Source organism: Plasmodium falciparum (genome assembly GCF_000002765.6).
Source record: "Plasmodium falciparum 3D7 genome assembly, chromosome: 4".
In the NCBI taxonomy this organism is placed as follows: domain Eukaryota; phylum Apicomplexa; class Aconoidasida; order Haemosporida; family Plasmodiidae; genus Plasmodium; species Plasmodium falciparum.
Window position 1 is genome coordinate 58,772 of NC_004318.2, and position 17,054 is coordinate 75,825.

At 19.4% G+C, this 17,054-nt stretch overlaps 5 protein-coding genes and 1 pseudogene across 5 annotated transcripts, besides 1 other annotated feature; 2 read left to right on the top strand and 4 right to left on the bottom strand.

Annotated features, from left to right (window-relative positions):
* Positions 1-864: 864 nt before the first annotated feature.
* PF3D7_0400500 (rifin) lies at positions 865-2,168 on the top strand (the record flags this gene model as incomplete). Its single annotated transcript, XM_001351286.1, has 2 exons — positions 865-918; positions 1,074-2,168. The coding sequence occupies 2 exons, from the start codon at positions 865-867 to the stop codon at positions 2,166-2,168; spliced, it is 1,149 nt and encodes a 382-aa protein (XP_001351322.1).
* Positions 2,169-2,639: 471 nt separating this feature from the next.
* Positions 2,640-2,718, top strand: PF3D7_0400600 (annotated as a pseudogene).
* Positions 2,640-2,718: a sequence feature (erythrocyte membrane protein 1 (PfEMP1), exon 1, pseudogene).
* Positions 2,719-4,332: 1,614 nt separating this feature from the next.
* PF3D7_0400700 (rifin) lies at positions 4,333-5,705 on the bottom strand (the record flags this gene model as incomplete). The annotated part of the gene is made up of 2 exons (XM_001351287.1): positions 4,333-5,421; positions 5,652-5,705. The coding sequence occupies 2 exons, from the start codon at positions 5,703-5,705 to the stop codon at positions 4,333-4,335; spliced, it is 1,143 nt and encodes a 380-aa protein (XP_001351323.1).
* Positions 5,706-7,829: 2,124 nt separating this feature from the next.
* On the bottom strand, positions 7,830-8,802 carry PF3D7_0400800 (stevor; the record flags this gene model as incomplete). Its single annotated transcript, XM_001351288.1, has 2 exons — positions 7,830-8,630; positions 8,734-8,802. The coding sequence occupies 2 exons, from the start codon at positions 8,800-8,802 to the stop codon at positions 7,830-7,832; spliced, it is 870 nt and encodes a 289-aa protein (XP_001351324.1).
* A 2,387-nt stretch (positions 8,803-11,189) lies between these two features.
* PF3D7_0400900 (rifin) lies at positions 11,190-12,342 on the bottom strand (the record flags this gene model as incomplete). The annotated part of the gene is made up of 2 exons (XM_001351289.1): positions 11,190-12,125; positions 12,289-12,342. The coding sequence occupies 2 exons, from the start codon at positions 12,340-12,342 to the stop codon at positions 11,190-11,192; spliced, it is 990 nt and encodes a 329-aa protein (XP_001351325.1).
* Positions 12,343-14,496: 2,154 nt separating this feature from the next.
* On the bottom strand, positions 14,497-15,569 carry PF3D7_0401000 (rifin; the record flags this gene model as incomplete). Its single annotated transcript, XM_001351290.1, has 2 exons — positions 14,497-15,357; positions 15,501-15,569. 2 exons carry the CDS (start codon positions 15,567-15,569, stop codon positions 14,497-14,499), a joined length of 930 nt encoding a protein of 309 aa, XP_001351326.1.
* Between the last annotated feature and the right edge of the window lie 1,485 nt (positions 15,570-17,054).

Consider the following 17,054-nt stretch of genomic DNA (forward strand, 5'->3'; position numbering starts at 1 on the left):
TATTTGTATAAAGTACAACACTACATAAAACTATACAATAGTATTTTATTAATCTTAATAATTTCTTTTTTCTTTAATTTATTTTTAATATTATATATAAATATTTTTTTTTTAACGTAATATAATTTTAAAAATATATATATATATTTATATTTATATAATTTTAGATACATTAGAGAGAAAGGTATAACATACAATAAATTTTAGAACAAAAGAAAAAAAAAAGAACATAAATACTTAGTTAAAATATATTTGGTTTAATTATTATTATTAAAAAATATATATTGTTTTTTTTACGTTTAATAACAAATATTATGATATGCAATGATTTTTATATGACAGCAATATAGTTAACATACATGTTGCAATATCAATTTCACTAATAGGTTTTTCCAAATTGTAAATTATATGTGGTATACACGTTCAACAGCCATTAATTTACACATATGTATATATTTTACAACAAAAAAATAGAAGTTCTTACTAAATCGTAACGTATTTTTGAAAAATATTAAAAAAACCTTTTTAATTGTAATTTATCGTATGATATAAAATTAAATTTTATTAAAAATTAAAATTCAAAATTATAAAAAATGTAATATATTTTGATATATTATATTTTTAATTTTTTTTTTTTTTTTTAAGGTTTTAAATAAAAAGGCAAATATGGTTCCATTATAAAAAAAAAAAAAAATTATATATTTATATAATGGGAAAATAATTGTATATTATATTATTAAATGTATTATAATAATGTTTTATGTTAAACATATTTGATGTATTTATAACACAAAATAAAATATTTTATGTGATTTTTTTAGTTATAGTTTTTATCATAAAATAATATACGTATCACAATAAAAAATGAAAATCCATTATACTAATATATTATTGTTTCCTCTAAAATTAAATATATTGGTAACATTATGTGATAAATAAATAAAATATTCATAAATATAATTATTATATCTATATGACTTATATATATAGTTTAAATATACATATTAATTACAAATATATAAAATCATAAACTACAAATAAACATTACATATATATGTCACCATTTTTTATAGGTAAATACCCACAAAAAACCATCCATTACACCACGTCATATACAAACTAACAGATTATTATGTGAGTGTCAATTATATGCACCACAAAATTATGATAATGACCCGGAAATGAAAAGGGTCATGCAACAATTTCATGATCGTACAACACAAAGGTTTCAAGAATACGATGAAAGGTTACAAGAAAAACGACAAGTATGTAAAGATACATGTGATAAGGAAATCCAAAAAATTATTTTAAAAGATAAATTAGAAAAAGAATTAATGGACAAATTTGCCACACTACAAACAGATATACAAAGTGATGCTATTCCAACATGTATTTGCGAAAAGTCGTTAGCAGATAAAGTGGAAAAAGGATGTTTGAGATGTGCACAAAATTTGGGAGGGATTGTTGCACCCTCTTCAGGAGTATTAGCAGGAATTGCTGAAGGTGCGCTATATGCGTGGAAACCTAAGGCACTTGAGGCCTCTATTAAAACAGCTATAGCTGAGGGTACTGCTAATATTTTGGCTGCAGGTGTTGAAGCAGGTGAGGTTACAGGTAAGGAATTAGTTATTGCAGGATTAAAAAAAATGGGTATATCAACTCTAGATAATAAGTCATTGGAATCCTATTTTGCTACAACATCTTATAAAAATATCACAAACATTGCTCAAGCTGTTCAAAAACTATATTTTGAGACATGTGCATGTGATTCTTCAGGGAAAGTGGTCTACCTTTACGGTGACGCTAACCGTCATATTCCTATTTGCAATTCGGTGTGGAACCAAACTCCAGCTGTATTAACAACAAAAAAGGGTATTTCAACCAAAGAAGTTATAGAAAAAACTGTACAAACTATGGTGTCAGACGCCGAAGGGGTTGCTGCCGACGCTAGTGCTGCTAAAAGTGCCGAGTTAACTGCTGCAATAAAAGCTCGAGAGGCCGAAGTGATAAATACTATATTTATGAGTAAGCAAACTGCTATTATTGCTTCTGTTGTTGCAATATTAATTATAGTTTTAATTATGTTGATAATATATTTGATTTTACGTTATAGACGAAAAAAAAAAATGAAGAAAAAACTACAATACATAAAATTATTAAATCAATAAATATATGGTTTCATGATATTAAATACAATTTAATGTTATGTGAATTTAAAAATTTTCAATACAAGGATATTATGATAATTAAATTTTTATAACTCTATATAAATTTTTTTTTTTGTTTATACTTATGTGGTTATTAAATTATTTAATTTATATTTATTTATTTTTTTTTTTTTAGTGAAGTGAGTGTAAATTATATATTTATTTTTATAATATTTAATATGTTTAATCTAAATAATATTAACTACTTATGTTATTATATTTAATATATATAACACTATACATATACATATGATTGTATATAATGAAACCACAAAATTAAAAAATATAACATAATATATAACACAATACAATCATGTTATATATGTGTACATATATATGATATAATATAATTTATAACACTAAAAATTAAATACAAAAAAAAAAAAGAAAAACACATAAAAAAAACCCACATATATTTCCATATTACCGGAAATGATGTCGATTTCGGCTTTTCCTTTAAGTGTAGGAATTGCGTTTGCTGCGTTGAGTTACTTTTTACTAAAGGAAAATGGATGTATTTATATGTGTATGTGTTTGGAAATATGTATGTGTTTTATATATATTTATGTATTTAAAAATGAATAAGAAAAAAAAAAAATCCCATTAAATAAAAAATAAAAAAATATATTTAGAAAAAAAATTAAAAAAAAATTTATACAATGAGAATTAAATGGAAATTTAAATAAAAATAAAAAAATAAAAAAAAAATTTTATATGAAAAAAAAAAAAAAAAAAAATTTTATACTAAAAAAAAAAAAAAATTTTTATACAGTGAGAACTAAATTGAAATTAAAAAAAAAAGAAAAAGAAAAAAAAATTTATGTTTAAAAAAAAAAAAAAAAAAATAAAATAAAAATAAATTAACAGTAGAAAAAAAAAAAAATGTATATATATAAATTATTATTATAATTTTTTTTTCCTAAATGTGTATACAAATAAAATAATAAAAAAAAAAAAAAAAATTTGAAATATATCATACAAATTTCATATATATAAAAAAAAAAAAAAAAAAAAAAAAATATATAAATATAAATATAAACAAAAAAGGAAAACATTTTACAGAAGAAAAAATATTTAATGAACAAATTTTTTTTTTTTTTCTTTTTGCCACTTAATATATATAAAAATATAATGATAATAAATCAATGCATACGTAATATAGAAACAAATAACACTTAAAAAAAATTAAAAAGAACAATATAAATTATGAAATATATATGAAATTATATCTCATAAATATATACATATTATGAAATAAATAAATATATATATATATATAAACAAAAAATATCTACATATTATACTAAATAAAACAACATAATAAAAATTACAAAGGCAAAATAAAGAAAAAGTGTATTATATATTAAAATAAAAAATATACATTATTCTTTTTTTTATTGTGTTTTATTTTTATTTATTTCATGCATTTTTTATATTTTTATTATTTTTTTTATGTATTGTATCTATTTGTTATATTACGTGTAATTATTATATTTTGTTATATGTTGACTATTTTTTGAATTCATTGTATTAGTAGTATTTCTAATAAAAAATAATTAAAATAATAATAAAATATATTATGAAATAAATATAAATAACATAATATATAATATGATAGGTTTTTTAAGGATGATAATTCTGAATTGAAATAATATACTTATTGGTTTTAATTTAAATTATATAAATATAGATATAATATTTTGAATAATATGTTTCTTAAAATATTTATAATAATAGTAATCATAATAATCATAATTATAATAATCATAAGTTTTATTGTTTTTTTTGATATATATTCCTTTGAAAAACATATGAGGTATTTAAAAAATATACGTTACATTATGTTTTAAAAAAATAATATATTATAATACGTATAAGTATTTTATATAAATTAAAAATTACATTGTTTATTAATTAAAAGAGTTTTAGAAAATAAATAAATAAATAAATAAATAAATAAATAAAATTATAGAAAAATAAATTATATATAAAAGCGCAATACATATAAAAATATATAGTTATTTATAATGGAGAAAAAAAAAAAAAAAACACACGGTACATTCAAAGAAAAATACTACGTGTACCATACATCCTACCAACATCAAAAATACCAAATACATCACATCTATTCTTCTAATAGTTTTATATATTGGAGTTTTTTCTTCATTTTTTTTTTTCGTCGATAACGTAAAATTAAATATATTATCACCATAATTAAAACGATTACTACAATTGCAAAAATCGAAGCATTTATGGAAGTAATGGAACTGTTAAATCCAGCTTCTATCAAAGCGGTCTCTCGAGCTGTGATTTCAGCAGCAACACCTTTTTCAGCAATCTTAGCAGCTGCTTCAGCAGTTTGTGTTGCTTCTTCAAGAATTCCTTCTAACCCTTGTCGTATAGCAGTAGATGCTGGAGTACCATGTGTATCAATCATAGCACCAATTTTTTTATGTATACCTAAATTAAGCTGAAATTTAGTGCATGCAGCAGGGGGACTATTGTTGTCGAGCCCCGTACAGGTCGGACCATATTTCAACAAAATTGAATTAGCAATAGATGTGATTTCATTATAAGGTCTTGTTTTAACAAAGGAATCAAATATTACAGGAAATAATTCATGTACATGCAAATATCTTAATCCATATCTAACTACATTCATACCTGCAGCATCACCTGCTTCAATACCCGCAGCCAAAATCTCAGCAGCACCTTCTTCTAGAGCTGCTTTAATAGCGGCCTTAAATACCGCAGGTTTCAACTGGTTTAAAGCATATAAAGCCGTTCCTCCTATCGTACCAAATCCAGGCATCACACCACCACCAAACACACCTACACATCTCAAGCATCCTTTTTCCACTTTATCTGCTATCGACTTTTCGCACACACATGTGGGAATAGCATCATTTTGTATATCTGTTTGTAATGTGACAAACTTTTCAGCCAATTCTTTTTCCAATTTATCTTTTAATATAATTTTTTGTATTTCTTTATCGCATTTATCTTTACATTGCATTCGTTTTTCGACCATACGTTCGTCATATTCATGAAACCTTTCTGAGGTTTGACGATCGAAAATTTCCATCACTTCTTTCATTTCAGGATCGTTGTCATAATTGGCAGGTGAATATAATTCGCATTCGCATAATAACCTGGTAGTTGGTATTTTTAATGTATGATGTGTGGTGCTTTTATGGTTCCTTTGATTATATATCTATACAAAATGGTCACATATATATGTATATTATAATTAGTTCTTTTTTATTTTATATATATATGTTATAAATATGTATGTTTTTATGTTTATATATATATGTATATTTGGACTATATATATATAAAAATTATATATACGATATCGTAATATATTTATATATAAATATATATATTATATTATAATATGATTATATTAATCCTCTTTAATATATATGTGACATGGAATTACCAATATATTTAATGGAAGCTCAAACAATAATATATTAATATAATGGATTTTCATTTTTTATTGTGATACGTATATTATTTTTTGATAAATATTATAACTAAAAAAATCACATAAAATACTTTATTTTATATTATAAATAAATTAAATAAAAATGTTTAACATAAAATATGATTATAATTTATTTAATATAATTAACAATTATTTTCCCATTATGTAAATATATTTTTTTTTTTATAGTGGATCCACATTTGCCATTTTATTTATTACAAAAAAAAAAAACAAAAACGTAAAAAAATTAATATTAAAATAATTTATCAAAACATTCTGCATTTTTTATAATTTTTTTTAATTTTTAATTTTTAATGAAATTTAATTTTAAATCAACACAATAAATTATTATGGTTATTTTTGGTTTATTTTTTTTTTATTTTTTTCATTTTTCTCAATAATATCTAACGATATAGTAATAATACAACATATTTCTGTGTTGTAAATTATTTACAAATGTGCAAAACCAACGTTTTGGAAATTGTGTATGACATATATATAATACCAATTTATAATATATATATATGAAATACTTATGAAATAGTTATTAAAACATATAATTTCGTAACATTGTTGTTATAAAAACAATTAACAACAAATATTTTATAACATAATAAATGATATAAAATCTTCTTCAAATAATAATATATACATATATATTAATAAATAAATTTTCATATATTATGTTATTTGTTTTGTTCTAAAATTTATTGTATGTTATAAAATTCCCTCTAATTTATCTATGTTGTTACTAAGATTAATATTATTATTATTTTCATTTTATAGAAATATATTAAAAAGCATTTAAAATATTTATTTATTATTAAAGTACTAAATCATATTATTATGATATAAAAACATTTATATTTATTATTAAGTAACAAACAAAAAAGGAAAACAAAACGTTATTGATGTAAAAATTTACATATAATAAAATACTATCTTTTTATAGTTTTATGTAGTATCCTATGTTATACTAATATATAATATTTATAATTTAACGATTGTAATATTTTGATAATATATTATTATAATTATATACATATATATATACATTATTTCAAATTTCTATTTTGTGATATTTAAAGTAAAAAATGTTATATGTTTTCTTTATTTTTATTATATTTTTCTATGAAAAGTATTAACTCTTTAAAATTATCATAAATTGTGTTTAAATTTTGTTTTTAATTTCTATTGACATATATTATAAATTTATATAAAAGAAGCATTATTATATATATTATATTAATTGCATATATTTTATGTTATTATTATAATTTTGACTCATAATGTACGATGTTGGAAAAATATATTTATGTATTTAAAAATATATATTTTATGTAAAGAGTTTATAATAATTAAAAATAAAATAAATTATGTCTTTTTTAATGATCACGTATTTGATTAAAATTAAAATATTGTATGAATATTCATTCATTTGCGAAATGAAAAAAATTGTTTAATTTATTTTATCATTGGTATTTTAAAATATGTTACCATATATTTTGATAGAAAATATGTTTTTGTGTGCAATGTTTAATCTTCTTTTTTTTCTTTTGTATTATGAAATTATAATCCATATTTTTATTTAAGGTAAAATAAAGATAAAATGAAAGTTAATTATATAAAACATAATACTTAAAGAAAAAAAAGTTCATTTTATTCTTTAAAATATGATAAGAATTTATTTGATTTAGATATAAAACAATATATTTAAAATATTTCTATGACATAAATATGTCTTAATTATTAAGAATATGATTAATATTTATAAATGCATTTGAATTTAATTGTAAAATATCTGTTTGATATAAAAATTTGAATAAATGGTTTTAAAATAAATGTTATAATATAAATGTGAGAAAAATAATAAAAAATTATATATTATAGTACATAAAATTTTGATATAAGAATTATGTAATTTTTTAATTAGAAATGTAATAAATATATATTACATATAATAGTTGTCTCGCACGATTTTAAGTTTTGAATTAATTAATGTCTATAAATATACTTTTTCATTGATAAAATATTATTTAATATAATATTATAGGCGTAAAAAAAAAAAAATTATTATAAAATTTAAATTATACACACTTAAGTAACATCATCCATATTCTAAAAATTGCATTACTTACATAAATGTTTCTTGCATTCATGCTTCCATGAATTTTTTCTTCTTTTATATAGCCATATATATAATATTATAAGAGCAACAGCTAATATAAGTAAAACTAAAGCCGCAATACCCCAGGGCTGTAATGCAACTATAGAATATGTTGGAATACTTCCTACTGCATCAGGACCCCAAGCTGTAATACCTACAAACATATTGTATATAGTGACAGGGGATGTGGACGCATTATAAGATAAAGGTGGGACAGTAAGAAATTTAATGATTGTAGCTTTGGTAGCTGCCAAACCTATCATTGTTAAGATTGCACTACCTACTGTGCAAGAACATATTCCACCTATACATCTGTGTTTTAGGTGTTTTAAATACTTATCTCTTCCTTTTGTTTTTGCTAATTTCACACCATTAAGATCAGTACATTCACATGTTGAAGATTTTTCATCAACATTTGGACTCATGCCCGACTTCAACATATCACTTTCGTTACCAAACATTTCTTCATATGTTTCTAATAATTCTTTTTCTAGCGTTGACATAGGTTTTGCATCATTACCACCTGTATATTTTGTTCCATTTTTTTCTACTACATCTTTCAATTGTTCATATGGATCATGAGTTTTTTGGTATTTTTTGATTGCTTCCTCGTTCATTTTATCAATTATTTCTTTGAGTTCTGGGTCATTATGATAATGCGGATTATGGATTTGGGTTTGTGCTAAAAGTCTTGATTTTATCGTTGTTCTTTGTGTGTTATTTGGATTGAGGCTCACATTATAAGGGTTATATAGATAATTTTCCTAAAAAAAAAGAAAGAGTATTAATGACTTCGTACTCAAAATATAATAATTGTTTTATTATATATGTCATTCTAATAATTATATATTTTTTCTTTTTACATACATAATGTGGTAATACTAATGTATTTATTAAATAGTTAAACAATAACATTTTAAGATAATACATCTTCATTTTTAATTTAAAAAAATAATATTTTATATTCCGAATTTTATTAATCTAATTCATAAAAAATGATCTATTTTGTTTTCTAATATATATTTTATATAATATATTGATAAGCGGAAATTTTGTTGTAATTTTATGATATAATAACATTATAGTTTCATCATACGTATAATTTAAATTATGACTATATTCATTTAATATTTAAAAAATTAAATATAAATATGATATAAAATAAATTAAAAACAAAATTTTTATTTTACATTATTTATTTATTTATTGATTTTTTCTTTTTTTTTGTTCAATTTTTTTTAAAATATTTCTCTCTCATACATATATAAGAATTCCGATAAATTAATATTCAAGTAAATTTTAACAAATATAAAATATATATATATATTATAAAATTTTAAAAAATAACAATATATTTTCCTGCAAACACACATATAAATGTGTAGATCAATAGTTGTTATTGGTGTAAACCACATATATATCATAATAGCCCTCATGATTTTTATTAAAAAAATATCCTAAAATATATTCTAATATAATTATTATCTTTAAAATAATAACAAAATTTCTTGTAATTAATAAAATATAATATTGATCATAAAAATAACAGAATAAAATAATTTTATATGTATTTTAATATTTACATTTTTCATTTTTGTTTATTTCATTTTTTTTGCTAAATTTTATCCATGTTAAAAAATAATCTCTGTTGTATCTATTATTTTATGTAACTTAATTATATTATAATAATATATAAATATATATATATATATTATGATATTTAAATAAACTACATATTAGTTAATTACAAAATGTAATTTAATAAATTGAAAATATACAATTATTACAATAATACAATTTAAAATATTTTCAAAAGATACCACATAGTGGCATATTGTATTTTATATGGATGTATATAAATAAAAATAATATAATTATATTGTATTAACAATTTATATGTTGTAAAATATTACATATATCCATTGTATTTATATAATACGAAATATCATATTATATTTTTACAATACATAAGAAATTAATAGTATGATTAGATTTTAATAATAGTTTTCTTAAATATATACTTTTCAAAAGCGAACTTATAGTAATTTTTACTATTCTATAATTAAAACAATAATAATAATAATTTCATTATAATAATATATAAATAGAAAAAAACAATAAATTATATATATATATATATATATATATATTTAATATTTTTCAAGTTATTAATATTAATATATTTTTTTAAATTTCCTATCCTATTAATTATATGCATTGGTATAGGCAAATAAAAAGGATATGACATAAATATGATTATTGTAATAAAATTATAATTATAATTATTATATAAATATATTGTTATTATTTTATTATAATACTTATTGTACTTTTAGGTTAATTTATTATTATTATATTATAGTGTGTTGATATATCGATATATCACGTTTAAAACATTTTTGTCATTAGTATACTAAAAGCATTATATATATATATATATATATATACAACATAATATTTTAATTCATTTAACATTTTACTAATTTGGTTTTAAAAAATATAATATAATATATTATTTATTAATTAATATATAAAGATATATATATATAAGTAACATCAAAATAGAAATTGCAAAAGAAAAATAAATTATTGTTATATTAATAAAAATTATTTTATTATTTATTTTTTATTTTCTATTGTTCTCTTTTTTTACGTTTATGCTTTTATTTATTTCATGTAATTGTTCTAATGTCATATTTGTATTAGTTCTTTTATGTATTTTGTTCATTTTAACCACTTTTTGTATTCATTATTTTAAGGTATTTTTAATAATATATTAAGTATATAACAAAAACATTAAAGAAAAATAAATGAATATACATACTTATATTTTATTACATATGATATGATAGGTTTTGTAGCCAATGTATTTATCAATTAAAATAAAAATATTTATTTATATTAATTATTTATTATATACATATCGACTAACTTTTTTTTATTTGAATAATATATTTCCTACAATTAATAATAATTATTATCATAATATATATTTTTTCGATATTATATATTTGATTATATGACATTTAATATGAGTTATTATACAAATATACATCAACTTTATGTTCTTAATAAGTTAAATCTACTTACACATATAAATGAAGTATTTAATATATATATTAAAAAATATGTCATTTGTTAAAGAATAAAAGTATTAAAAAAAAATTAATATAATAAATAATTAAAAAATTTTCAGATAACCAAATATAATATATGCATAAAAGTAATACATATAAAAATATAATTAATAATAAATATGGTATATTCAACTAAGGCTAATGCATACATAAATGTTACCATCAAGAATACCTAACGTCATATATCTATTCTTCTAATAGTTTTATATATTGGAGTTTTTTCTTCATTTTTTTCTTTCGTCTATAACGTAAAACTAAATAGATAATTATCATAATTAAAACGATTACTACTATTGCAATAAGAGAAGCAGTTATTCCAGTAGTTAAACTACTAGTTACACTGGCTCCCTCTTTCAATACACCTTCTTTAGCAACTTCAGCCATATATGCTGCATCTTTTGCAATAACGGCAGCTCGATCGGATAATGCACTTTCCCCATTAAGTGATACGAAATTGCAAAATGGTTCAGTATTAACAGCTTTACCAACACACTTTGTACTATTAACACTTTTAACAAATGAAAAATACGTCGTTTTTTCAGCATAATTTGCAGGATTAATGAAACTTTGTATTTGTGAAACCTCAATTAATCGATATAAGCTATGAAAAACTTTTAATTCTTGAATCCCCCATTTAACACCTGCTTCAATACCCTTTTGTATAGCCGTTTTAGTAACATATTGTGACCATGTCGCATACCATAAACCGCCGACCAGACCCCAACCGGGGGCAACCCCTCCCATAGTTTTTCCACAATTAAGACAAAACTTTTCTGTTTTATCTGCTAACGACTTTTCGCAAACACATGTTGGAATAGAGTCACTTTGTATATCTGTGTGTAGTGTGGCAAATTTGTCCATTAATTCTTTTTCTAATTTATCTTTTAAAATAATTTTTTGGATTTCTTTATCACATCGTTCTTTACATTGCTTTCGTTTTTCTTTCATACGGTCGTCATAATCATGAAATCTTTGCTGTGTCTGTTTAATGAAATTTTCCATGACTTCTTTCATTTGTGGGTCACTATCATAGTTCGCCGGTGAATATAATTCACATTCGCATAATGATCTGGTGGTTTGTGTATGGAGTCGTCTTATGGATGATTTTTTGTGGGTATTTACCTATAAAAAAAAATGTATATATATGTATGTTATAATTAGTTGTTTATGATTATATATATTTGTTATAAATATATATATCGTGCCTATATATATATTATATATCGATATATAGATATAATAATTATATATAGGAATATTTTATTCATTTATCACATAATGTTACTAATATATTTAATGGAACAGAAAACAATAATATATTAATACAATGAATTTTCATTTTTATTGTTGCTATATTTATAACAATTTATCATAAAAATTATAACAAAATAATTTATACATCATAATATATTGTGTTTTATGAAAAGAATTACATATGTTTAATCTAAAATATAATTATGTTTTTTATTATATATCACAATTAACTTCCATTATTAAAATATATTGCATAATTGGAACCTGAGTAATTCTTCCATTACAAAAAAAAAAAAAAAAAAAAAAAAAAAAAAAAAAAATATTAAAATTAAAAATATATCAAAATATATTACATTTTTTATAATTTTGAATTTTAATTTTTAATAAAATTTAATCGTGTTTCAAATAATAAATTACAATTAAATTTTATTCTTATAAATCTACATAATAAGTATAACGTTAGTTACAAACAACTTGTTTTTTTTTGTGTTGTAAATAATATATAAATGTGTAGAACAATATTTGTTATGGGTGCAAACCGCATATATATAATAATAGCTCTCATGATTTTTATCAAACAAATATCCTAAAAAATATTCTAATATAATTACTATTGTGGAACTAACAACAAAATTTCTTGTAATTAATAAAATATAATATAAATCTTAAAACTCATATTATAAAATATTTGTTATGTATATTTTAATATTTATATTTTTTCTTTTTATTTTTTTTAATTTTTTTTGCTAAGTGTTATCTTATGTTATAAAATGCTCTCTATTTTATCTCTTATTTTATGTTACTTAATTATGCTATAATAATTTATAAATAATGATATATAATATATATATATATATATATATAATAGGATATTTAAATTAATTATATATTAAAAAAATAATAAATTATGCATTTTGAATAATTTATAAATATACTATTATTATAAGAATGAAATTTAAAGGATTTTCGAAGCATGCCACCTGTGACATACTGAATTTTATATTTATTTGTATAAATATAAATAATTTAATTTTAATATATTTATAATTTGTAGGTTGTGAAGCATTAAATATATATATTATATTTATATATTACGAAATATCATATATTATTTGTACAAAACATAAGAAATTAATAGTATGATTACATTATAATAGAAGTTTTTTAAATATGTACTTTTTAAAAATAAACATATAGTAATTGTTACTATTATATAATAAAAGCAATAATAATAATAATAATAATAATCGTTTTATAAAAATATATAAATAGAAAAAATAAATTATATATATATTTATTTTTAATATTTTACAAGTTATTAATATTTATATATTGTTTTAAATTTCCTATCATATTAATTATATGTATTATAATAGGTAAATAAAAAGGATATCATATAAATATTGTTATTTTAATACAATTATAATTATTAAATATAATATATCGTTACATGTTTTTAATAATGCTTATTGTAAGATTAGGTAAATTCATTATTATTATATTGTAATGTGTCGATATTTAGATATTTAGTTTCAAAAATATTTTTGTGCTTATTATATTAAAAACATTATATATATTATAATTTTTTTTAATATGTTTCTTGTAATAATATAACACATATTTTGTTTTATTAAAAGGAAAATTATAAAAATAAAAAAATAAAAAAAAATTAAAATAATGTCTTATATTTCACATGACATTGTAATGTAAAATAATAATAAATAACTATTATATATATTATAAAAATAAAATGATAAAGATAAATGTTAATAATTACCATTATATTTATTTATATTAGTTTATATTATATAAATATGATTATATTTTAGATAATATATCAATATAGGTTAATAATAGAATATATTTATTCTATAATATATACCATTACATATTATTTTATAAAAGAATTTTAAATATATGTTACAGGGTGTTCTTAAATAGAGTATTATAAATATATATATATATATATATTTATATATACAAACAATATATATTAATATAATACCTTTATTAAATTTATATATATATATATATATATATATATATTACATTCGTTTCACTAAAAATAAAAAAATAAATATAAATTAAATAATTTAATAACCACATAACAATAAACAAAAAAAAATTATAGAGAAAAAAAATATAATGTTATAAAAATTTAATAATATTAATATCCTTGCATTATAAATTTAAAATTCACAAAACATTAAATTGAATTTAATATGGTGAAATCATAAATTTATTGATTTAATAATTTTGTGTATTGGAGTTTTTTATTCATTTTCTTTTTTCTACGATAACGTAAAATTAAATAAATAATTAAAAGTATAACAGCTATAGTCACTACTACTATAGCAGAAATTACAATAGGATCAGAACAAATAGTACCAACACTTGTCATCTCTGCATATTTCTCATTTGCTGCTTTTCCAGCAGCTTCTGCAGCATTTCCTGCCATTTCTGAAATAGTTTTAGTAAACACAGGACGCTGTCTTTCTTCAATAAATGACTTTGAAGCCTGGCAAAATAAAGAACCTGCAGAAGATGGATCATCCTCGCAATTATTATATATAGAGTTTACTATTGTAACAAGAGGCATTTTCTGATTATAATTTCCTGCGTGAATCTTGTTCATCCATGGAATAGGAGATCCCTCTTCTAGATAAAATATACTTCCTACTCCTTCAATGGCTTTTTTAATACCCGCTTCAGTAGCAGCAACCGCAGCATCTTTTTTCAATTCGTTTACAGCAAGTCCACCAAATAATCCAACAAATGGTGCAACACCACCTCCTAACCCACACCCACATATAAGACAACATTTTTCCACTTTTTCTTCTAATGATCTTTCGATTTTATCTTTTAAAATAATTTCTTGTATATTTTTGTCACGTTCTTCTTTATGTTTTTGCCGTTTATCTTTCATACGTTCTTCGTATTCTTCAAAACGTTGTGACGTTTGTCGATCGAAGTTTTCCTTCACAGATTTCATATCCGCATCTTTATCATAATTGGGCATATATAGGTCACATTCGCTTAAAACTCTTGAGGTAGTAGTTGGTGTATGTGATGTGATGTATGGTTTATTTTTATTATGTTCCTATAAAGAATGTAATATATACATGTATGTTATAATTAGTTGGAGTATATTATTTTATATATATTTGTTATAATTATGTATATGGTTTATTTACCATAAATTATAAAATACTATATATATATTTATAAATATTTCATTCATACATGATATGATGTTAACAATATATTTAATGGAAAGAAAAATAATAATATTTTAGTGTAGTGCAGTTTCATATTTATTGTGATACTACTATTATTTTATGATTAAAATTATAACTAAAAAGATTCATATATCATAATATATTTTATTGTTCTATATAAGAATTACATATTTTTAATCTGAAATATTATTATAGGCTTGTGCTATAATACACAATTATTTTCCCATTATATAAAAATATATTTTTTTTACTGCAACCATATTTTTCCCATTTATTCACAACAAAAAAAAAAAATAAAAAAATAATAAATAGGAAGAAAAAAATAAATAATATAGTAAAATATTTCCATATTTTTTATAAATTCCCATCTTAATTTCTAACAAAACCTAATTTTATATCATACGATAAATTATAATATTAATTTTATTTTAATATATATGTATATAATAAATAAAACTATAGTTACAAATAAATAGTTTTTAGATGTAAATAAAATAAAAATGTGTAGAGAATTAATTTTTAAAGGTATACAATAAGTATATAAGAACTTATTACAACATATATGAATATATATTACAATATAAAATTGGTATTATTTCAATTTTATAAAACAATTTAAAATAAACATTTTGTATCATAATAAAAGAAATAAATATTTTTCAAACTAATAGTAATTGTATTTCTTTTAGGTTTTGTTATTATTTTTTTTTGTTCTTCTAAAAATTGTTGCATGTTATAACTTTCTCTCTAATTTATCTACGTAGTTGCAAAGGTTAATATTATTATTTTTATAAAAATATTTGAACTTATTTTAAAAAAATATTAATTATTAAATTATTTAATTATATAATTATTACAAAAAAAATGTTTTTAATATTTATTATTATTAGAAAAGAAAATTCAAAAAAAAAAAAAAAAAAAACAATTAATGAAATGAGAAATTATATATACAATTACACAATATATTGTATTGTTTTATGTAGTGTTTTATCTTATACAAATATATTCTATTTTTAATTATTATATATATATATATATATATATATATATATATATTTCTTAAAATAATCATAGTATATTACAATTTATCATGCATTAATTGTATTATTACATGTTGCAACAAAATTATTAATTACTATATATTTTAATAATTATATTATTATTATATATTAAATAAGTAACACAATGTTATACATCTTACCAAAAAAAAAAACCGAGTTATTTATTTTTAATTTATACATAATTTATAATTTTAAAAAAAAAATTCTTAATATTTCTAAAAATAAAATTGTTAACTATAATGATGATGATAGTACGTATTAGTACAAAAAAAAAAAAAAAAAAAAATTAATAACTAGAACAAAATAAGTAAGCAAGAACAAAAAAAGAACAACGAAAATAGAAAACATTAAAATATTGCTACAATAGCATGAATCTTATAGGTATATGTTTTTTTTTTATTTTAAAAAAAAACACTTTTTAGCAATATGTGTAATAAATAACCGATGAATGAATTCCATAAATTAATAGATACATTAATACTATTAAAATTTAATTT